Genomic DNA, 23,832 nt, shown 5'->3' on the forward strand with positions numbered 1-23,832 from the left:
TATATATATATATATATATATATATATATATATATATATATATATATATATAGTTATAATAGAGGGAAACATTCCACGTAGGAAAAATATATCTAAAAAGAAAGATGATGAAACTTACCAAACAAAAGCGCTGGCAGGTCGATAGACACACAAACAAACACAAACATACACACAAAATTTTAGCTTTCGCAACCAATGGTTGCCTCGTCAGGAAAGAGGGAAGGAGAAGGAAAGACAAAAGGATATGGGTTTTAAGGGAGAGGGTAAGGAGTCATTCCAATCCCGGGAGCGGAAAGACTTACCTTAGGGGGAAAAAAGGACAGGTATACACTCGCACACACACACGTGTGGATGGATATGTGTGTGTGTGCGAGTGTATACCTGTCCTTTTTTCCCCCTAAGGTAAGTCTTTCCGCTCCCGGGATTGGAATGACTCCTTACCCTCTCCCTTAAAACCCATATCCTTTTGTCTTTCCTTCTCCTTCCCTCTTTCCTGACGAGGCAACCATTGGTTGCGAAAGCTAGAATTTTGTGTGTATGTTTGTGTTTGTTTGTGTGTCTATCGACCTGCCAGCGCTTTTGTTTGGTAAGTTTCATCATCTTTCTTTATATATATATATATATATATATATATATATATATATATATATATATATAATAGAGGGAAACACTCCACGTGGGAAAAATATATCTAAAAACAAAGATTTTTTCCCCACGTGGAATGTTTCCCTCTATTTTATTATATATAAGCTCTTTAAAAGAGCTTTCCAATGAAGTAAATTTTATTGTTCTAGCTTAATTAGAACACAAGTTATAAAGAAAACAACATTGTTCCACGAGTCAAAAATTTGTCATTTTTTTTCAATTTTTGAACGTCCATTACTCGGTAACTTTTTATCAGAAAAATGTGAAAAAATCAATTTGTGGTACTATTTATGAGTATTATAGGCATACTTAATTTCATTTAAATCCAAGAGGGTAAGGTTGAAAATGATGGTTTCATTTGTTGATTTGACATGGAATGACCCAGATGTATAAGACAGGCGAAATACCATCAGACTTCAAGAAGAATGTAATAAGTCGAATCCCAAAGAAAGCTGGTGTTGACAGGTCTGAAAATTACCGAACTATCAGTTTAATAAGTCATGGTTGCAAAATACTAACAAGAATTCTTTACAGACAAATGGAGAAACTGGTAGAAGCCAAGCTCAGGAAAGATCAATTTGGATTCCGTAGAGATGTTGGAACACATTAGGCAATATTGACCCTATGACTTAAAGGTTAAGGAAAGGCAAACCTACATTCCTAGCATTTGTAGACTTAGAAAAAGCTTTTGAAAGTGTTGACAGGAATACTCTCTTTCAAATTCTGAATGTGGCAGGTGTAAAATACAGAGAGGAAAAGGCTATTTACAATTTGTACAGAAACCAGATGGCAGTTATAAGAGTCGAGGGGCACGAAAGGGAAGCAGTGGTTGGGAAGGGAGTGAGACAGGGTTGTAGCCTATCCTTGATGTTATTCAATCTGTATATTGAGCAATTAGTAAAGGGAACAAAAGAAAAATTTGGCATAGGAATTAAAATCCATGGAGAAGAAATAAAAACATTGGGGTTTTCCAACGACATTCGACATTGTAATTCTATCAGAGTCAGAAAAGGACACAGAATGGACAGTGTCTTGAAAGGAGGATATAAGATTAACACCAACAAAAGCAAAATGACGATAATGGAATGTAGTTGAATTAAATCAAATGTTGCCTAGGGAATTAGATGGGAAATGAGGCTCTTGAAGTAGTAACTGATGATGGTTAAAGTAGAGAGGATATAAAATGTAAACTGGCAGTGGCAAGGAAAGCATTTCTGAAGAAGAGAAATTTGTTGACATCAAGTATAGATTTAAGTGTCAGGAAGTCTTTCCTGAAAGTATTTGCATGGAGCCACGCATGGAAGTGAAACATAAAGGATAAATGGTTTACACGAGACGAGAATAGAAGCTTTCAAAAGGTGGTGCTACAGAAGACTGCTGAAGATTAGATGGGTATATCACATACTGGTAGAGGTAATGAATAGAATGGGGGGAGAAAAGGAATTTGTGGCACAACTTGACTAGAAGAAGGGATCTATTGGTAGGGCACATCCTGAGGCATCAAGGGGTCATCATTTTAGTATTGGAGGGAAGTGTGTCAGGTAAAAATCGTAGAGGGAGACCACGAGATTAATACACTAAGCAGATTCAGAAGGATGTAGGTTGCAGTAGTTATTCGGAGATGGAGTCTTGCACAGGATAGAGTAGCATGGAGAGCTGCATTAAACTAGTCTCTGGACTGAAGACAACAACAACAATTGCAATAACACAGTTGTTTTACATATTTCTTGTGTATTAATTTTTTATCATTATTAAATTTAATTTGAGCTAATTAGCATTATTTTGGCAGTGATATTTTCTGATTTAATCTTGTAGGATCATATACTTACTTTCTTTTTATTGATCAGATACACACTAATAGAATAATTGTTCCTCGTGTGTGTCTTTGTGTGTGTGTGTGTGTGTGTGTGTGTGTGTGTGTGAGTGGGGGGGGGGGGGGGGGGGAAGAGAGAGAGAGAGAGAGAGAGAGAGAGAGAGAGAGAGAGAGCGCAACATTAAACATATACATACTTCATGTTTTGGTGGTGCTTTCAGATAACCTGCACTAGTCCCATAGATGTAAGAACTTTACAATGTTACTTTTTCTGTTTACAGCTAGTAGAAGTGGAAGAAGAATTTGTGGCCTTAGCAAACAGTGACATAGCACAGCTCTGTGCTGAGAATATTCTGCTGTGGCAACAGTTTCTTGAAGCTTTCACCTGCAAAGATCCTGTCCATCAACACCTGGCAAGACACCATCACCATTTAAGGGTAAGTTGACATCATCATCATCATCACCAATAGCAGTGAAAAATGCTAATTTATTCTGGAACCTAACACATTAAGAAATGTAGCACTCACTTTTCTTTTAATGTGCCGTGACACTTTCCTGTTGATATGCACAGATATGTCATCAGTACAGGAGTCTCTTTAACATATTTAGAGCGTGGTGCCAAAGGGCCATACATCAGCATGTGAGTGGATTTGAATGGAATAGAATGATTGGTGTCTTGATAAGTGGGATTGTTATGCCGTGACATTTCAACTTGTACAAGGCATGCTGCTAAGACAATGATGTGTGCGTGTGCGCGGTGTTTCTACACACTGGATGGAACAAACTTTTTGTCATAATGTTAACCCCATATTGTGTCTTTTCCTCGGTGTACTGTATTATGCTTTATAGGTGCCAGAGAAAGGCAAAAATGCTGAAGTTGCAGTATATATAGCCAAAATTCAAAATAGAATTTTGTATTAAATTGCAAAAGTGTAAAAAGTTACCAACAGATATCATGTAGGAAATTAAAAATCTCCAGGCATTAAAAAAAAATTAAAGCATACTGTATTAGCCACTCCTACAATTTATCAGAATATATAATCTACACCTACATGACTACTCTGCAGTTTACTTTTAAGTGCGTGGCAGGAAGTTGTACTTAGTAATTCAACCAATGTAGTCCCGGGATGTTATTCTTAATAGGAAGAAATCCCCAAGTCTCAATCTTTGGTCCACTATTGTTCCTCGTATACGTAAATGATCATTGTGTATTTTGCAGATGACACTGGTATTGTAATCTGTACAAGCATGCATACAGAAATAGAAGAAATGGTAAACAGTGTTCTTAAAAGTATCACTGGTTTTCTGCAAATGGTCTCGCCCTCAATTTTAAAAATACACAAAATATTCAGTTCTTCGCATCTAGGGATACTATACAAGTGATAAGTGTAACACATGGTGAGGAAATAATAAATAGGGCATAAACTTCAAAATGTTTAGGTGTCTGTATTGATGACTATTTAAACTGGAAAAAGCACATTTGGAATTTCTAAAATAACTTAGTTTAGCTACATTTACATTTAGAATCGTTGCAAATCTTGAAGATAGACAAGTTGGTAAGTTGACATATTTGGTTATTTTCATTCATTAATGTCATATGGAATAATATTCTGGAGCAACTCCTCTTGAAAAAAGAAAGTCTTCAAAGCTCAAAAATGTGCTGCAGCTGAATTACTTAGCTAAATTACTGAATTACTTAGCTAAAACAGAGTAGGGGGTTTGATAAAAAATGTTATACAAATAAATAATAATAATAGTGAGTGAAGTGTTATGAAATAATGTGTGTGTTGTGTGTGCAATGACTGATAGTGAGATATGAGTGAACAATGCGGCATTACATTATTTAATAAGTTATTTGTAAAAGAAGTATTGTATACTAGGAGTATATCTAATGATTGTCTCTAACTAGAAGTATGTAAATATATGTGTGTACGAATTAGCTTATTTTAAATTGATCTAAATTTGTAAATATAATAGAGGGAAACATTCCACGTGGGAAAAATATATCTAAAAAGAAAGATGATGAGACTTACCAAACAAAAGTGCTGGCAGGTCGATAGACACACAAACAAACACAAACATACACGCAAAATTCTAGCATTCGCAACAAACGGTTGCTTCATCAGGAAAGAGGAAAGGAGAGGGAAAGACGAAAGGATGTGGGTTTTAAGGGAGAGGGTAAGGAGTCATTCCAATCCCGGGAGCGGAAAGACTTACCTTAGGGGGCAAAGAGGACAGGTATACACTCGCACACACGCACATATCCATCCGCACATACACGGACACAAGCAGACATTTGTAAAGGCATAGAGTTTGAGCAGAGATGTCATTGACATGTCTTTGCCTTTACAAATGTCTGCTTGTGTCTGTGTATGTGCAGATGGATATGTGTGTGTGTGTGTGTGTGTGTGTGTGTGTGCGCGAGTGTATACCTGTCCTTTTTTCCCCCTAAGGTAAGTCTTTCCGCTCCCGGGATTGGAATGACTCCTTACCCTCTCCCTTAAAACCCACATACTTTCATCTTTCCCTCTCCTTTCCTCTTTCCTGATGAAGCAACCGTTTGTTGTGAAAGCTAGAATTTTGTGTGTACGTTTATGTGTCTATCGACCTGCCAGCGCTTTTGTTTGGTAAGTCTCATCATCTTTCTTTTTAAATAAATTTGTAAATACTTTGACATGTCCCATATCCTTGTAAAAAGAGATCTACGGATGAATAAAGGTACTACTACTACTGCTACTACTACTACTACTACTACTAATAATAATAATAATAATAATAATTGGTGCTCACTCACAATTATATTGTCATGTAGACATCTGTTTAAGGAGTTGGGCATTCTGACTACTGCTGTACAGTATATTTACTCCCTCAGGAAGTTTGTTGTAAACAATCCATTACAGTTCAAAAGGAACAATGATTTAATAATTATAATACCAGAAGGAATAAATAACATTCATTATTCTACATTAAAATTGTCTATAGTACAAAAAGTGGTGCAGCTAAAACTTCAAATCACTTACCCAGAGATATATTATACCTGGCAGAAAGCAAAGTAAAATTTGACAGCTAACTGGGAATGTTTCTGCTTGACAACTCCTCCTATTTGATAGAATAATTTCTATTACTGCAATGTGTAAAAGGTGATGAGTAAGAATTAGTAAATTATGCTGTATGTTAAAAAAATAAACAAATAAGTAAATAAAATAAAAATAAAACAAGGGTTATAAATGTTGAGCAAGAAGCCATATTTACAAATTAATTTGTGATGTGAATGTAAAATGACTCGTTCCACATCATTAAGCTTTATCGTGCAAAATGATCCATGGAACATGAAACTAACTGAGAGTTCATCAAAGCACCTTCCGACTATTCCTCTACCATTCCCTTTTTGAATAGCATGATTCAGAGATGTTATTTCTACATAACTCAAATGTTTATGTTAAACAGACCTTAACTTGTCAGTATATTGTGGCTGATGAAGTTAGATACATGTATTTTTTGCAAGAATTAGATAAAAATAGCAGCTGAATGGTAGAAGAGCAGGAAGAGCTGTAGTCTTTTTCAAGAAGTAACTATGTTCCTCCAAATACATAAATAAAGTAATTTAAAATTAATTACTACAATGAACAGTATGAGTAGGTTGGCACTAGTCACAATCCATTGAATGTGTACTTCACTGTAATGTTGTTGTTGTGGTCTTCAGTCCTGTGCAAGCTTCATCTCCCAGTACCTACTGCAGCCTACATCCTTCTGAATCTGCTTAGTGTATTCATCGCTTGGTCTCCCTCTACGATTTTTACCCTCCACGCTGCCCCCCAATACTAAATTGGTGATCTCTTGATGCCTCAGAACATGTCCTACCAACCGATCCCTTCTTCTAGTCAGGTTGTGCCACAAACTTCTCTTCTCCCCAATCCTATTCAATACATCCTCATTAGTTATATGATCTACACATTTAATCTTCAGCATTCTTCTGTAGCACCACATTTCGAAAGCTTCTATTCTTTTCTTGTCCAAACTGTTTATCGTCCATGTTTCACTTCTGTACGTGGCTACACTCCATACAAATACTTTCAGAAACGACTTCCTGACACTTAAACCTATACTCAATGTTAACAAATTTCTCTTCTTCAGAAATGCTTTCCTTGCCATTGCCAGTTTACATTTTATATCCTCTCTACTTCGACCATCATCAGTTATTTTGCTCCCCAAACAGCAAAACTCCTTTACTACTTTAAGTGTCTCATTTCCTAATCTAATTCCCTCAGCATCACCCGACTTAATTCGAATACATTCCATTATCCTCGTTTTGCTTTTGTTGATGTTCATCTTATATCCTCCTTTCAAGACACTATCCATTCCGTTCAACTGCTCTTCCAAGTCCTTTGCTGTCTCTGTCAGAATTACAATGTCACCGGTGAACCTTAAAGTTTTTATTTCTTCTCCATGAATTTTAATACCTACTCCAAATTTTTCTTTTGTTTCCTTTACTGCTTGCTCAATATACAGATTGAAAAACATCAGGGAGAGGCTACAATCCTGTCTCACTCCCTTCGCAACCACTGCTTCCCTTTCATGTCCCTCAACTCTTATAACTGCCATCTGGTTTCTGTACAAATTGTAAATAGCTTTTCGCTCCCTGTATTTTACCCCTGCCATCTTCAGAATTTGAAAGAGAGTATTCCAGTCAACATCGTCAAAAGCTTTCTCTAAGTCTACAAATGCTAGGGACATAGGTTTGCCTTTCCTTAATCTAGCTTCTAAGATAAGTTGTAGGGTCAGTATTGCCTCACGTGTTCCAATATTTCTACGGAATCCAAACTGATCTTCCCCGAGGTCGGCTTCTACTAGTTTTTCCATTCATCTGTAAAGAATTCGTGTTAGTATTTTGCAGCCGTGACTTATTAAACTGATAGTTCGGTAATTTTCACATCTGTCAACACCTGCTCTCTTTGGGATTGGAATTATTATATTCTTCTTGAAGTCTGAGGGTATTTCGCCTGCCTCATATATCTTGCTCACCAGATGGTAGAGTTTTGTCAGGACTGGCTCTCCCAAGGCTGTCAGTAGTTCTAATGGAATGTTGTCTACTCCCGGGGCCTTGTTTCGACTCGGGTCTTTCAGTGCTCTGTCAAACTCTTCATGCAGTATCATATCTCCCATCTCATCTTCATCTACATCCTCTTCCATTTCCATAATATTGTCCTCAAGTACATCGCCCTTGTATAGACTCTCTATATACTCCTTCCACCTTTCTGCTTTCCCTTCCTTGCTTAGAATTGGGTTTCCATCTGAGCTCTTAATATTCATACAAGTGGTTCTCTTTTCTCCAAAGGTCTCTCTTATTTTCCTGTAGGCAGTATCTATCTTACCCCCAGTGAGATCAGCCTCTACATCTTTACATTTGTCCTCTAGCCATCCCTGCTTAGCCGTTTTGTACTTCCTGTCGATCCCATTTTTGAGACATTTGTATTCCTTTTAGCCTGCTTCATTTACTGCATTTTTATATTTTCTCCTTTCATCAATCAAATTCAATATTTCTTCTGTTACCCAAGGATTTCTACTAGCCCTCGTCTTTTTACCTACTTGATCCTCTGCGGCCTTCACTACTTCATCCATCAGAGCTACCCATTCTTCTTCTACTGTACTTCTTTCCCCCATTCCTGTCAATTGTTCCCTTATGCTCTCCCTGAAACTCTGTACAACCTCTGGTTTAGTCAGTTTATCCAGGTCCCATCTCCTTAGATTCCCACCTTTTTGCAGTTTCTTCAGTTTTAATCTACAGTCCATAACCAATAGATTGTGGTCAGAGTCCACATCTGCCCCTGGAAATGTCTTACAATTTAAAACCTGGTTCCTAAATCTCTGTCTTACCATTATATAATCTATCTGATACCTATTAGTATCTCCAGGATTCTTCCATGTATACAACCTTCTTTTATGATTCTTGAACCAAGTGTTAGCTATGATTAGGTTGTGCTCTGTGCAAAATTCTACCAGGCGGCTTCTTCTTTCGTTTCTTACCCCCAATCCATATTCACCTACTATGTTTCCTTCTCTCCCTTTTCCTACTGACGAATTCCAGTCACCCATGACTATTTAATTTTCATCTCCCTTCACTATCTGAATAATTTCTTTTATTTCATCATACATTTCTTCAATTTCTTCGACATCTGCAGAGCTGGTTGGCATATAAACTTGTACTGCTGTGGTAGGCGTGGGCTTCGTATCTATCTTGACCACAATAATGCGTTCACTATGCTGTTTGTAGTAGCTTACCCGCATTCCTATTTTCCTATTCATTATTAAGCCTACTCCTGCATTACCCCTATTTGACTTTGTGTTTATAACCCTGTAGTCACCTGACCAGAAGTCTTGTTCCTCTTGCCACCAAACTTCACTAATTCCCACTATATCTAACTTTAACCTAACCATTTCTCTTTTTAAATTTTCTAACCTACCTGCCCGATTAAGGGATCTTACATTCCACTTTCCGATCCGTAGAACGCCAGTTTTCTTTCTCCTGGTAACGACATCCTCTAGAGTAGTCCCTGCCCGGAGATCCAAATGGGGGACTATTTTACCTCCGGAATATTTTACCCAAGAGGACGCCATCATCATTTAACCATACAGTAAAGGTGCATGCCCTCGGGAAAAATTACGGCCGTAGTTTCCCCTTGCTTTCAGCCGTTCGTAGTACCAGCACAGCAAGGCCGTTTTGGTTAGTGTTACAAGGCCAGATCAGTCAATCATCCAGACTGTTGCCCCTGCAACTACTGAAAAGGCTGCTGCCCCTCTTCGGGAACCACACATTTGTCTGGCCTCCCAGCAGATACACCTCCATTGTGGTTGCACCTACAGTACGGCTATCTGTATCGCTGAGGCACGCAAGCCTCCCCACCATCGGCAAGGTCCATGGTTCATGGGGGTAGTAATAGCATGCAAAAATTGCTTCAGGTTATTAATGCATAACTCAAGTCATTCCACATCTCTGAAGACTGAATATGGTGTTATGCTACAGAAGGATGAGAGAGTGAGAGAGAGAGAGAGAGAGAGAGAGAGAGATGCCAATGAAGAGGTGTTGAGTACAGGAAACATCTGTCTATGGAGGCACATACAAACAGGAAGAGACAAACTTAAAAATGCAATAAAGTCATTGGAACAATGACATTGACATGTCCTGTATCCTTGTAAAAAGAGATGTACAGATGAATAAAGCTGCTGCTACTACTACTACTACTACTACTACTAGTACTAATAGTAATAATAATAATAATAATAATAATAATAATAATAACAAAAAGAACTGCTTAGGGAAGCTATCACCTCTATGCCACTATGCTTAGTGCAAATGAGGATTGAATAAGTGTCATTGAAATTCTGACATAGGACTGGAACTGTTTGATAGGAAGTTCATTGTTATCGATCCATGGCACAGATTAAGAGTGTTCTCAGTAAGGACTTTTCATTTGGATTCCATGTTAAGCCAAACTATTAGCAAAAAATTTGTGTCCTTAATAATGTGGCTTACATATTTCATTCTTCAGAGAAAATGCTTTTCAAAATCTAACTCCAATCAAATAAAGATAAAAAGTTTCAGCTCTCTGAGACTGCAGACGTGTGTGCAAGTTGCATTTGCGTGTGTGTGTGTGTGTGTGTGTGTGTGTGTGTGTACTGCTGCCTTAATGGCCGTAAGCTATGATTGTGTGAATCTTTTTACTGTGCCTATCGCGACTCAGCATCTCCACTATATGGTGAGTAGCAACTTTCCTTCTCTGGTATTGTTACATTCCATCCTGGATTTTCCATTGTTTGATTTGTTAAAGATAAAAAGAGCTTGTACTGCCATGTGAGATCAGTCACAGGCGTTAATGAAAGGTGTCAGAACTCTAATTTTTGGAGCCAGGGTTTTTCACAGTCTCAGAGGAGGAAGTAGTTGGAAGTAACTCATCTAATCAGAGACTAAATGAAAAGTAATTTATGAGAGCATGTCAAAAGACTCGTATCAGAGTGTTGTGAGGCAGAAGTTAATGGTGAAATAAGAGGAACAAATTAGATTTGTAAGTGGAAGAGAGGGCAGTCTACAGGTCAGATAGAGTAAGAAACTCAAAAAAATGTCTTGAGGAGATGGAGATTAAGGGAGGGAAAAGCACACAGCAGAGGTGAGACAAAAAATAGAGATGATTATGTGAACTTCGAACTAGAAACAGCAAAGCAGTAGTTCCACAGACAGAGGCAGCACCAGAAGCAGTAGTTCCACTTGCAGAGGCAGTTCTGCTGACACCAGTAGATGCTCCAAAGTCAGCAAGGAGAGCAGCAGAAGTTGACAGAGGGATCTTTAGATCATTAGCCCACAAACTAATTCCTGTTCCCATGATTTGAAATATATAGGCCACCCACTCCCCCTTAAAAGTGATTTTGAGCAGGAGAAACCTCAACTGAAAGAATTGTGCCTGCACAAAAAATAAAAATTACATATTTCCATCCAGAATCTGCTAAGTGTAAGAAACAAAAGTTTAGACGTACAAACTTTCTTAGGACACCACTGACTAACTATAGATTTGCTTTGTGTGGCAGAGCATTGACTCAGAGATCATGAAGTTTGTTGTTTTTTACCTTCCAGGCTACCATTGTGGTGATTATTTCTGCAAAAATAATAGGAAGGGAGATGGCTGTCTAATTCTTGCCAGACACAATGTTGAGTGTAAACCATACAACGCCAAACGATTGCACTGTGGAAAATGTTTTGAACATGTAGCAGAAGATATTAAATTCATTAAGCTTTTATTTTTGTGCTTTTACCCATCACATGATGGTAGCATACCAATATTCACTTCTAAATTACACACAGTGCTACAGCTCAAGGGCCTGAAGTGTCCTAAACTATGCTTTGTGACCTTAACATAGACGTTTTAAAAGAGACCTCTGCTTGGCAAAAACTAGTGACTGTGTTAAAATGATACAACATGAAAAACATGGACCACAAAACTACCAGCACACACACACACACACACACACACACACACACACACACACACTTGATAATAAGGTAGACTGACTGATGTGTATTTTGCAATGTAGCGTTACAATGTAACATTTCCAATAAGGATTACATGTACATGGCACCAATGCAAAAAAAGTGGTAAGAAATCTCTTGGTAGGGGGACAAAACAGCAGACATCTGTCATCACCAAAAACATCATTCCAGTGATATATACTGCGTATTGTAAGTCAACGGGTGTGTAAAGGGCACAGCAGTGTAGGGCACATGGGCTGTACCATTCTGTAGAAGAATTTATGAAGGCATAACAAAATACATTTTTAAATATCGTAAGTCTGTAGTTGATTTAGTTCATTCTACCAATGTAACTGTTATTTTGCTAGTTATGAGTCTAAAACAACAAAGTTAAATATTTTCTTAAATACTGTTAAGTTTGTAGTTAATTCATTTCATTCTATATATGAAGTGTTGTTTTTATTATTATGAGTTAATTATAATATTTAAACAAATTGTAATTATGAGTTGTTCGATATCCACATGCAACAATGCACAACAAGATTTCCGGGTTCAATAAAAAACAAATCAAATGAACTTGTTGAGATCAGCTTAGAGGCATCTTTATACAAGTGCACCTTAATACAAAAACTTCTCCCCATTGTTGTTTGTATACTTGAGGAAATAAGCTTGCTCCTGGCTAGAATTCTTATGTTTGAAGTTTGATGCCTTCTCATATATTTTGTGCTTTTTTCAATTTTGTGTCATTTACGGTGCTCTACCCTTCATCTTGTGACAAATAATTCTGCACAGGGTCATTCTTTGCCATCATATGTGGTCAGAGTAGACTCTTGTACTGTAGAGCAATAATTAATTTTACTGGCAAACTGAAATTTAATTTCCATTCTTAATTGTGAATGTGGTTCTTTCTTGCATTCACTCTTGGCTGTACTTGACACAACTGACATTAGGTATAACAATGTCAGTTGTATTTTCCACTTGATGTAACTCTTTTGTTTGAAAATAATTTATTTTATCCATTATGTAATTTCGAGCACTCTAAATAGAGTAAACTCACTATAATTTAAAACAGCATGTAAGCATTCATTGCTATTTTAAGGGTAAAAGCAGTTGTTGTTGTTGTTGTTGTTGTTGTTATAATTCAAAATTATTTTCCTCCTCTGAATACATAATGTGTTACAGTGCTGTTATTTCTTAGGTGTCCAATGATGGTAATAAATGTTGCATCGCTATTTCTTTGTAGGTGAAGAGATTTGCAGAGGCATTCTTTGTTTTGGATAATCCACGTCAGTCTGCTGCAGGATGCTATGATGCAAATTATCAGAACTACCTTGCTGTGTCAGAGATGGTGAGGCGCTCTCGCTATCTAGCATCACTACCTCCACTGCCAGTGCAGTGCAATGAGCTGGATGGTGACATTAACACACTGCCAATAATTTTTGAGGACCAGTACCAGGACATGGCAGAGTTTGCCAGGAGACGTTCAGTTGCAGGTCGCAAAGCTGGAAGTGGTAAGATGATATCATTTAGCTTTTAGTCAGTTTATGCTGTACTGTGTTGGTTCTTACAACATTATGGAATTGCTTATATATAACGTAATTAATATGCGTTCAAGAATGAAATCTTATATTGGTATTTTATGTTTGTATAATCACTGTGTGTGTGTGTGTGTGTGTGTGTGTGTGTGTGTGTAATATATTCATGCATGTGCATGTCTGCCTTGTATAAATCAAGACAACATTCTATCTTAAATTCACATATTTGTATGGCTCGTACCCTTATTTGTGTAGTATCAGCTATACTTGCCTCTGTTTTACCTGCTTTCTTTCCTAGGTAATCTTATGAAAGACTTTAAACAACATTGTGGTAAATCTCTAGTCATGCATACTTTTCTCATTTTTAGTGAAACATTTAAATTTTTTGGATTATTTTTTTTAGAAGTGACCTCTGCTCATCTATTGCGTAGAAGATATTAACATAAATTTTACTGACAGAAAATTATTCTATTTTTCATTGGCAGACCCATTCCTGAGTGGTACTGCTGATGTGAAACCTGATCCTATTTGCCCTCCTCTACAACAACAGGAAGACTGTAGCTGCGGTATAGTTGCAATTCTGGAATCACGGTCACAGAAGATTTTACCCCCCACATCACAGCAGCCTACAGTGCAGCACACACCTTCTCAGAAGCCAACTACACCTTTAGTACCTCGTTCTCTGGGTTAGTACGCATAAAGAAATTACTGCTTGATGATGAAAAGGCTAAGGAAATCATACTCTTATCATGTCATGGCTAATGTTAACATTCTGGGCATTTAGTTTCTACTGCTAGTGCCTCATTTTGGAAATGAAATGTAGTTCACTGACTTGTCATTGTCAGTGATCATAAAAAAAGCTGTACTGCCACATACAACGTATATTAGTTCATTCTAGTGATGCCAAAATTATCTGCAGATCAGTTCAGCTGTCCTGTTAGTACTATGAGGAGCTGTGTAATATCCTGGCAGTGATTCATGTTTTCATGTACCACATCTTCCCAATGTTCGCAAATTATAAGACTAAAAAATGATTCTGCTGTGTCACAACTGGTATGACATGGAGCCATTCTTCCACATATTGCTAATAATTGATTTTGGTTTGTATCATCTGTCACCATAACTTAAATCAACTGTGTATGTAACACCATGTAGGTGTCAACTGTCTTCAGGAATCTGTTCACTGTGCTGCATAATACTAAGAAACCTGTGAGTTGTGAAAAATTTTTAAGTGCCCTCCTTTGATATACTGTGCATGGCATAGGAAGCACTGTTTTAAACAGCTTCTATTTTGGAGTAGAGGGGATGACCACTATCCAGCAGTGCAAAATGATCAATTTTTCAAAAGTTGTGAATCCATTGTTGCTGTACTATGTCTTTTCAGACAACACTCCAGTGTGGAGCAACAGGGAGCAATTGCAATACTCTGTTCTAGTGGGGTGATATGCTGCAACCACTTGTTCCGACTACAATAACACACAGGTAATAACAAACACAACACTTCATTACTTCAAGAATACTGGTACAGGGAAACACCTGCCACGGGGTGGCTGCACTATGAGTCAGAGACACATAGGCTGAAAGTAAATGTATGACTGAGAGCGAGGCTGGCTGAGCCAAACTCCTAAGCTGTCAGTTGGCCAGTAGAGTACACTACAAAGAGGCTGTGCGCATCCGAGAGCGGAGGCCTCTGCCGGTGCACCATCTTGCGACTTCTGTGGTGCGCCATACAGCTGTGCGCCCCGTTCGCAGCTGTGGAGCCTTATTTGGGTCACTATACCGAGAAAAACATGATGAAGAGAAAACATTAGAGCTGCCACACAGAGCACGCGTGCATATAAATATGAAACCAATGAAGTGCTCAGTTTGTGATACTCCATAAGCTTATGTACTATGGCCTCTCAGAGCTTATATTTGTGTTTAAGGAGCGTATATCTCATTTAAATTGCACTTCCACCTTTTCCAGATGATGATTGTGCAGAAATTGCAGGGCAGACTTGGCTATTGAATTACCTATACATTCCAGAATGAGATTTTCACTCTGCAGCAGAGTGTGCGCTGATATGAAACTTCCTGGCAGATTAAAACTGTGTGCTGGACCGAGACTCAAACTCAGGACCTTTGCCTTTTGCAGGCAAGTGCTGTACCAACTTAGTAGCTCAGTTGGTAGAGCACTTGCCCACAAAAGGCAAAGGTCCCGAGTTCGAGTCTCGGTCCGGCACACAGTTTTAATCTGCCAGGAAGTGCCTATACATTATTCAACGTGTACACCATGCAAAAATTTAATAATTTTTTAAAATCTTGTTTATGTTTGTTGATGTGAGAAATAAAAAAAAGATGTTGCATTCCCTACTTCACTCTCTTTGTGGGTGATCCCCCCTCCCTGCAAAGTAGCCTATGCTCTTTCTCAGGATTCAAGCTATCTCCTTACCAGATTTCGTCAAAATCAGTTCAGCAGTTTAGTCATGAAAATAAACACTCGTATAGTTACTTTCAAATTCCTAATACTAGTATGGATTACACTGCCAATATAATACATTGGTTTTGTAACAATACCAGAAAAGGGAAGTTGCTACTCACCATATAACGGAGATGCCGAGTCGTGATAGGCACAACAAAAAGATTCACACAATTATAGCTTTTGACCATTAAGGCCTTTGTCAGCAGTAGACGCGCGCCCACACACACACACACACACACACACACACACACACACACACACACACACACACAAACGCAACTTGCACACACGTCTGCCATCTCAGAGAGCTGAAACTACATTGGAGCAGCAGCACCAGTGCGTGATGGGAGTGGCGACTGGGTGGGGGTAAGGAGGAGGCTGGGGTGGGATGGGGAGGGGGTGGGATAGTACGGTGGGAGTGGCGGACAGTGAAGTGTTGCAGTTTAGACGGAGGGCAGGAGAGAAGGTACGGAGGGGGGAGGGGGTAAATAGCAGAAAGGAGAGAAATAAAAATAAAAGAAATTAAAAGACTGGATGTGGCGGTGAAATGACAGCGGTGTAGTGCTGGAATGGGAACAGGGAGGGGGCTGGATGGGTGAGGACAGTGACTAATGAAGGCTGAGGCAGGAAGGTTACAGGAACGTAGGATGTATTGCAGGTAAAGTTCCCACCTGCGCAATTCACAAAAGCTGGTCCTGGTGGGAAGTATCCAAATGGCACAGGCTGTGAAGCGGTCATTGAGATGAGGGATATCATGTTTGGCAGCATGTTCAGCAACAGGGTGGTCCACTTGTTTTTTGGCCACAGTTTGTCGGTGGCAGTTCATTCTGACAGACAGCTTGTTGGTTGTCATGCCTACATACAATGCAGTACAAGCTAAGCTGCAACCACTGCATTAACCACAAGGTCTTCAGTGTGTTCTGGCACGTTGGTGAGTGTGCATGTGTAGCCATGTTTCTGACTCCATTTTTACTCCTGTTAGCAGAGAAACCCAGTGTTTCCCAGGTATTTATTTATTTAAATCTTCTATCAGTTGATCTCCTCCTCCTCCCTCCTCTCTATCTTGTCCTCCCTCCTCTCTATCTTGTCCTCCCCCCTCTCTGTATCCTCCTCCTCCTCCTCCTCCTCCTCAGCCTCCCTCATCCTCCTCCTCCTCAGCCTCCCTCATCCTCCTCCTCCTCCTCAGCCTCCCTCATTCTCCTCCTCCTCCTCAGCAGCCTCCCTCATCCTCCTCCTCCTCCTTCTCCCCCTCAGCCTCTCTCCTCCTCCTCCTCCTTCTCCCCCTCAGCCTCTCTCCTCCTCCTCTTTCTCCCCCTCAGCCTCTCTCCTCCTCCTCCTTCTCCCCCTCAGCCTCTCTCCTCCTCCTTCTCCCCCTCAGCCTCTCTCCTCCTCCTCCTCCTCCTCCTCCTCCTCCGCCTCCCTCCTCCTCCTCCTCCTCCGCCTCCCTCCTCCTCCTCAGCCTCCCTCCTCCTCCTCAGCCTCCCTCCTCCTCCTCAGCCTCCCTCCTCCTCCCCCTCAGCCTCCCTCCTCCTCCCCCTCAGCCTCCCTCCTCCTCCTCGTCCTTCCCTCTCCCCCTCCCCCTCCTCCTAACCATAATCTCCTCTTCCTCTCCCCCGTCTCTTTCCATCTCCACCTCCCTCCTCCTCTGCCTGGCCATCTCATCATCTCCCCACCGCTTCCTCCCCCATTCCCTGTCCATCACAGTGACATCATCCCCACCCCAACCCCAATGGCAGGTTGGTGCTTGCTACCCCCACAATATTATTTATTTACAGATGGTAAGTAATAAGTGTACAAAGTTTGGCTGAAATTGATGTAGGGTCTTAGGAAAAGATGATGAGCAAGTGTGCATCACACACACTTTTTGCACACGTACATGTCTGTTTCTCTGCTGTTTTACACCATACAGCTCCAGAGACAAAGTTAACTTTATCTGTGATATTTAGCTTCATGGTTTGATCATAGGTCCCAGAACATGTTGACAAAATTACTGGCTCACTGCAGTGCTCATTCTCGTGACTTGGTGATGCACTGAACTGTGTAAATAAATGACAAATTGCATTTCATACTTTTGAAAGTATTCCAAATCGACTAAATACAGGAAATAAACACCAATGGGTTATTTCTGAAAATTTTTTGATCACTTGTAATCCACACCCCACCCTTCAGTGGTAGTGGGCAATCTTACTTCCACAGTATTTTTATACAAGTAATAAGTCATCTACCAAATTTGGTTGAGATGCTCCAGGTGTCCCTAAGTCACGCTTAATTATCACCCTGTTTTTAATTCCCACCCCTATGGGTGGAGGTAGATGTTAACAGCATAGTGCTTCTTTACAGATAGTAAGTAACTAGTAAACCTCCGATTCTTTAAAGAACCAACCCCCCCCCCCCCCCCCCAAATAAAACAGCTTCAAACTTCTGATTACTTTACAAATGAGTTAACGTGTTCCGTATTTAACATTAAGGATGTAAGTGAGAAAAAGTTGAAAAAAGTTTTCAAATTTTGTGTAGTTTAGTGCAAGTCACTAAGTGTTCCTATTCTGAAATATTGGATTAATATAATCTCAATACTTGCACATGGTGTGTTTTGCATCTTTTGCATCCCCTCTCACACCCCTTTTAGAGTTAGGTGGTTCTTAACATTCTCCTCTCACCCCCCAACCTCCACCCCAATCCCCACCCCCAGTGCTTCTTTTCAGATAGTGATATGTGTAGAAAGTTTGGTCGAAATCGATCAAGTGGTTCAGGAGGAGATGTTCATCTTAAATAAATACATACATACATGCATACATTGTTGTTGTTGTGGTCTTCAGTCCTGAGACTGGTTTGATGCAGCTCTCCAAGCTATTCTATCCTGTGCAAGCTTCTTCATCTCCCAGTACCTACTGCAACCTACATCCTTCTGAATTTGCTTAGTGTATTCATCTCTTGGTCTCCCCCTACGATTTTTACCCTCCACGCTGCCCTCCAATACTAAATTGGTGATCCCTTGATGCCTCAGAACATGTCCTACCAACCGATCCCTTCTTCTGGTCAAGTTGTGCCACAAACTCCTCTTCTCCCCAATCCTATTCAGTACCTCCTCATTAGTTATGTGATCTACCCATCTAATCTTCAGCATTCTTCTGTAGCACCACATTTCGAAAGCTTCTATTCTCTTCTTGTCCAAACTATTTACCGTCCATGTTTCACTTCCATACATGGCTACACTCCATACGAATACTTTCAGAAATGACTTCCTGACACTTAAATCAATACTGGATGTTAACAAATTTCTCTTCTTCAGAAACGCTTTCCTTGCCATTGCCAGCCTACATTTTATATCCTCTCTACTTGGACCATCATCAGTTATTTTGCTCCCCAAATAGCAAAACTCCTTTACTACTTTAAGTGCCTCATTTCCTAATCTAATTCCCTCAGCATCACCCAACTTAATTAGACTACATTCCATTATCCTCATTATGATTTTGTTGATGTTCATCTTATACCCTCTTATCAAGACACTATCCATTCTGTTCAATTGCTCTTCCAAGTCCTTTGCTGTCTCTGACAGAATTACAATGTCATCGGCGAACCTCAAAGTTTCTATTTCTTCTCCCTGAATTTTAATACCTACTCCGAATTTTTCTTTTGTTTCCTTTACTGCTTGCTCAATATACAGATTGAACAACATCGGGGATAGGCTACAACCCTGTCTTACTCCCTTCCCAACCACTGCTTCCCTTTCATGTCCCTCGACTCTTATAACTGCCATCTGGTTTCTGTACAAATTGTAAATAGCATTTCGCTCCCTGTATTTTACCCCTGCCACCTTTAGAATTTGAAAGAGAGTATTCCAGTCAACATTGTCAAAAGCTTTCTCTAAGTCTACAAATGCTAGAAACGTAGGTTTGCCTTTCCTTAATCTTTCTTCTAAGATAAGTCGTAAGGTCAGTATTGCCTCACATGCTCCAGTGTTTCTACGGAATCCAAACTGATCTTCCCCGAGGTTGGCTTCTACTAGTTTTTCCATTCGTCTGTAAAGAATTCGTGTTAGTATTTTGCAGCTGTGACTTATTAAGCTGATAGTTCGGTAATTATCACATCTGTCAACACCTGCTTTCTTTGGGATTGGAATTATTATATTCTTCTTGAAGTCTGAGGGTGTTCGCCTGTTTCATACATCTTGCTCACCAGATGGTAGAGTTTTGTCAGGACTGGCTCTCCCACGGCCGTCAGTAGTTCCAATGGAATATTGTCTACTCCGGGGGCCTTGTTTTGACTCAGGTCTTTCAGTGCTCTGTCAAACTCTTCACGCAGTATCATATCTCCCATTTCATCTTCATCTACATCCTCTTGCATTTCCATAATATTGTCCTCAAGTACATCGCCCTTGTATAGACTCTCTATATACTCCTTCCACCTTTCTGCTTTCCCTTCTTTGCTTAGAACTGGGTTTCCATCTGAGCTCTTGATATTCATACAAGTCGTTCTCTTATCTCCAAAGGTCTCTTTAATTTTCCTGTAGGCGGTATCTATCTTACCCCTAGTGAGATAGGCCTCTACATCCTTACATTTGACCTCTAGCCATCCCTGCTTAGCCATTTTGCACTTCCTGTCGATCTCATTTTTGAGACGTTTGTATTCCTTTTTGCCTGTTTCACTTACTGCATTTTTATATTTTCTCCTTTCATCAATTAAATTCAATATTTCTTCTGTTACCCAAGGATTTCTACTAGCCCTCGTCTTTTTACCTACTTGATCCTGTGCTGCCTTCACTACTTCATCCCTCAAAGCTACCCATTCTTCTTCTACTGTATTTATTTCCCCCATTCCTGTCAATTGCTCCCTTATGCTCTCCCTGAATCTCTGTACAATCTCTGGTTTTTTCAGTTTATCCAGGTCCCATCTCCTTAAATTCACACCTTTTTGCAGTTTCTTCAGTTTTAATCTACAGGTCATAACCAATAGATTGTGGTCAGAGTCCACATCTGCCCCTGGAAATGTCTTACAATTTAAAACCTGGTTCCTAAATCTCTGTCTTACCATTATATAATCTATCTGATACCTTTTAGTATCTCCAGGGTTCTTCCATGTGTACAACCTTCTTTCATGATTCTTAAACCAAGTGTTAGTTATGATTATGTTGTGCTCTGTGCCAAATTCTACCAGGCGGCTTCCTCTTTCATTTCTGTCCCCCAATCCATATTCACCTACTATGTTTCCTTCTCTCCCTTTTCCTACACTCGAATTCCAGTCACCCATGACTATTAAATTTTCGTCTCCCTTCACAATCTGAATAATTTCTTTTATTTCATCATACATTTCTTCAATTTCTTCGTCATCTGCAGAGCTAGTTGGCATATAAACTTGTACTACTGTAGTAGGTGTGGGCTTCGTATCTATCTTGGCCACAATAATGCGTTCACTAAGCTGTTTGTAGTAGCTTACCCGCGTTCCTATTTTCCTATTCATTATTAAACCTACTCCTGCATTACCCCTATTTGACTTTGTGTTTATAACCCTGTAGTCACCTGACCAGAAGTCTTGTTCCTCCTGCCACCCAACTTCACTAATTCCCACTATATCTAACTTTAACCTATCCATTTCCCTTTTCAAATTTTCTAACCTACCTGCCCGATTAAGGGACCTGACGTTCCACGCTCCGATCCGTAGAACGCCAGTTTTCTTTCTCCTGATAACGACATCCTCTTGAGTAGTCCCCGCCCGAAGATCCGAATGGGGGACTATTTTACCTCCGGAATATTTTACCCAAGAGGACGCCATCATCATTTAATCATACAGTAAAGCTGCATGCCCTCGGGAAAAATTACGGCCGTAGTTTCCCCTTGCTTTCAGCCGTTCGCAGTACCAGCACAGCAAGTCCGTTTTGGTTATTGTTACAAGGCCAGATCAGTCAATCATCCAGACTGTTGCCCTTGCAACTACATGCATACATACATTTTTATAATCTGTAGAGATTAAATCCTTGAAGCATTTATAGATGTTGCCTTTGTCTAAATATTCTTACATTGCACTCTTTTTTAGTAAAGAGAAACATTTGCCATGATGAAGAGTAATTAGTATACATATTACAAAATATTTATCAAAATATCAAGTTCTTTGAAGATGTCTCTCCAGGATATTCTGAAATTAACCCTGGATATAATTATTTTATCACACTTTGCTATATTTTGGGGGAGGAAATCTCTGCAAGTCAAGTAGACCCAAAAATTATCCCATAACTCATCAGTGAGTGGAATTACGTAGAATAAATTACTTTCTTGATAGCCCCTATCGTAACAATTGTACAGCCCTTCAGAATGAAATTTCTTACAGGAACCAGATGCTTATGCTAATGTTTGTTTTAAAAATGATATGAAAGTATGGGTCATTTAAGAAAAGTAAATTTTTTGTACACTACAGATCAGAAGTCAGACATAATAAGTTGTGTGTGCAGTTATTAAATGACAAGAAAAATGAAATGCGATTGCTTGAAAATTTAACAGTCTGTGGAAAGAAAAAGTTCAGGGCCTAACATTTTGTTCATTTAAAACTAGTAAGGTAAGATTTTTCCCTGTCAGTATATGGTTTCAGTAAGCTGAGGAAACAGTTTTTCCAACAAGAACACAGTTGGAAACAATGAAACACATATTCCTCCAATGCAGAATCTCCATGTCCACAATTGTTTGTGGCTCCCATTTTTGCCTGAATTGTTGGTTTGTGAATTTTCATTTTGGGGCATCTGAAAGTAAGGGTGTATGCAGGAAAACCATGCACAGTGTAGAACTTAAAAGATTTCATTCATCAGGAAAATGTGACAACTGATGCAAATTTTACAAAGATAAATGGTTACATTTATGTACTGGTTTCAGATGTAAATGTGGAATGACAGACTACATGTTTTCGATATTATTTTCTGTACATAACATTTAGTGTCTGTGTCTTTAATTGCATGAATGTAACTTTTCACTCTGTGTGTGTACTTTAAAGCCATATGTTTCCTCCACTCCTCACATTCTAAAATGCATACATCCTGTGACATAGAAGAAATGTTCTGCTTGGTAACCCATTTATTGTTTATTGCTCACTACAGCTTTCCATGTGAAAATCATTTTAATTGAGCTAGCTTTATAACCATTATTTTTCTCATAATGTGTATTGCTTTCTTTACTTTGCCTATTTGCAGGACAAGTATGTGTTTAAGCATGCAGTAACTTCTCAATATTTGTGTGTTTTCTATAAATTATAAACTAATTGTAATGTTACTTTTGTGTAGACATGTAATTGGAAAATAATGACTTATCTGTCATATTGGAATTTTGATCTCAGTTCCCATACTTGCAGAAAAGTAATGATGAATTAAGGATGGATCTGTCTTTTTGCAAGTACACAAATTGTTGTTTTGTGTATCATCCAAACATGTTTCACCACAGCTGTGACATCCATATATATGTAACTAAAAACAAAGATGCTGTAACTTACCAAACGAAAGCGTTGGTATGTTGATAGGAGACAATAAAAAACACACACACACACAGATTTCAAGCTTTCGCAACCCACGGTGGCTTCATCAGGAAAGAGGGAAGAAGAGGGAAAGACGAAAGGATGTGGGTTTTAAGGGAGAGGGTTAGGAGTCATTTCAATCACGGGAGTGGAAAGACTTACCTTAGGGGGAAAAAAGGACAGGTATACACTAGTGAGCGCGCGCGCCCCACACACACACACACACACACACACACACACACACACACACACACACACACACACACACACACACACATCAATATCCATCCGCACATATACAGACACAGGCAGACATATGTAAATGCAAAGAGGTTGGGCAGAGATGTCAGTCAAGGCAGAAATGTTTGGTGATTCACAAAGTTTTAAACATCACTGCTTGGTTTAGTGACCATTCATAAATTAAAACTGAAACAAATGAGCCCTCGGTCATAATTTTTAGTCTTATTAACCAGGTTTCAACACTACTAAGAGTGCCTTCATACGAATTTAATCGTTTAAAGTGGCCTATAACATAATTATAAATTTATGGGAAAATATTTTTTATATGAAAGTGTAAGTACTGACTAACATTACAAGACAGAGACAGTACTTACATGTCATGTATAAAATACGTAACGGGCCAGAAGGGCTTTAGTCACAAATTTAAAAGAAAAAAGAATTTTTTTTTTTTTAATTGTGACTAAAGCCCTTCTGGCCTGTTATTTATTTTATACGTGACACGTAAGTACTGTCTCTGTCTTGTGTTGTTAGTCAGTACTTGCACTTTCATATAAAAAAATTTTCCCATAAATTTGTAATCATGTTATAGGCCACTGTAAATGTTTTAATTCTGATGAAGGCACTCTTAGTAGTG

At 39.1% G+C, this 23,832-nt stretch overlaps 1 protein-coding gene across 1 annotated transcript in view; it reads left to right on the forward strand.

The window, feature by feature from the left end:
- The window catches only part of LOC124787677, a 622,327-nt gene that overhangs the window by 505,945 nt on the left and 92,550 nt on the right, over positions 1–23,832 (forward strand). The window contains exons 9-11 of the mRNA XM_047254496.1: positions 2,740–2,895; positions 12,718–12,985; positions 13,495–13,695. Coding sequence (XP_047110452.1) covers positions 2,740–2,895; positions 12,718–12,985; positions 13,495–13,695 — 625 coding nt within the window. The remainder of the gene's footprint in view (positions 1–2,739; positions 2,896–12,717; positions 12,986–13,494; positions 13,696–23,832) is intronic.

This window comes from Schistocerca piceifrons, chromosome 3 (assembly GCF_021461385.2).
Source record: "Schistocerca piceifrons isolate TAMUIC-IGC-003096 chromosome 3, iqSchPice1.1, whole genome shotgun sequence".
NCBI classification, from domain to species: domain Eukaryota; kingdom Metazoa; phylum Arthropoda; class Insecta; order Orthoptera; family Acrididae; genus Schistocerca; species Schistocerca piceifrons.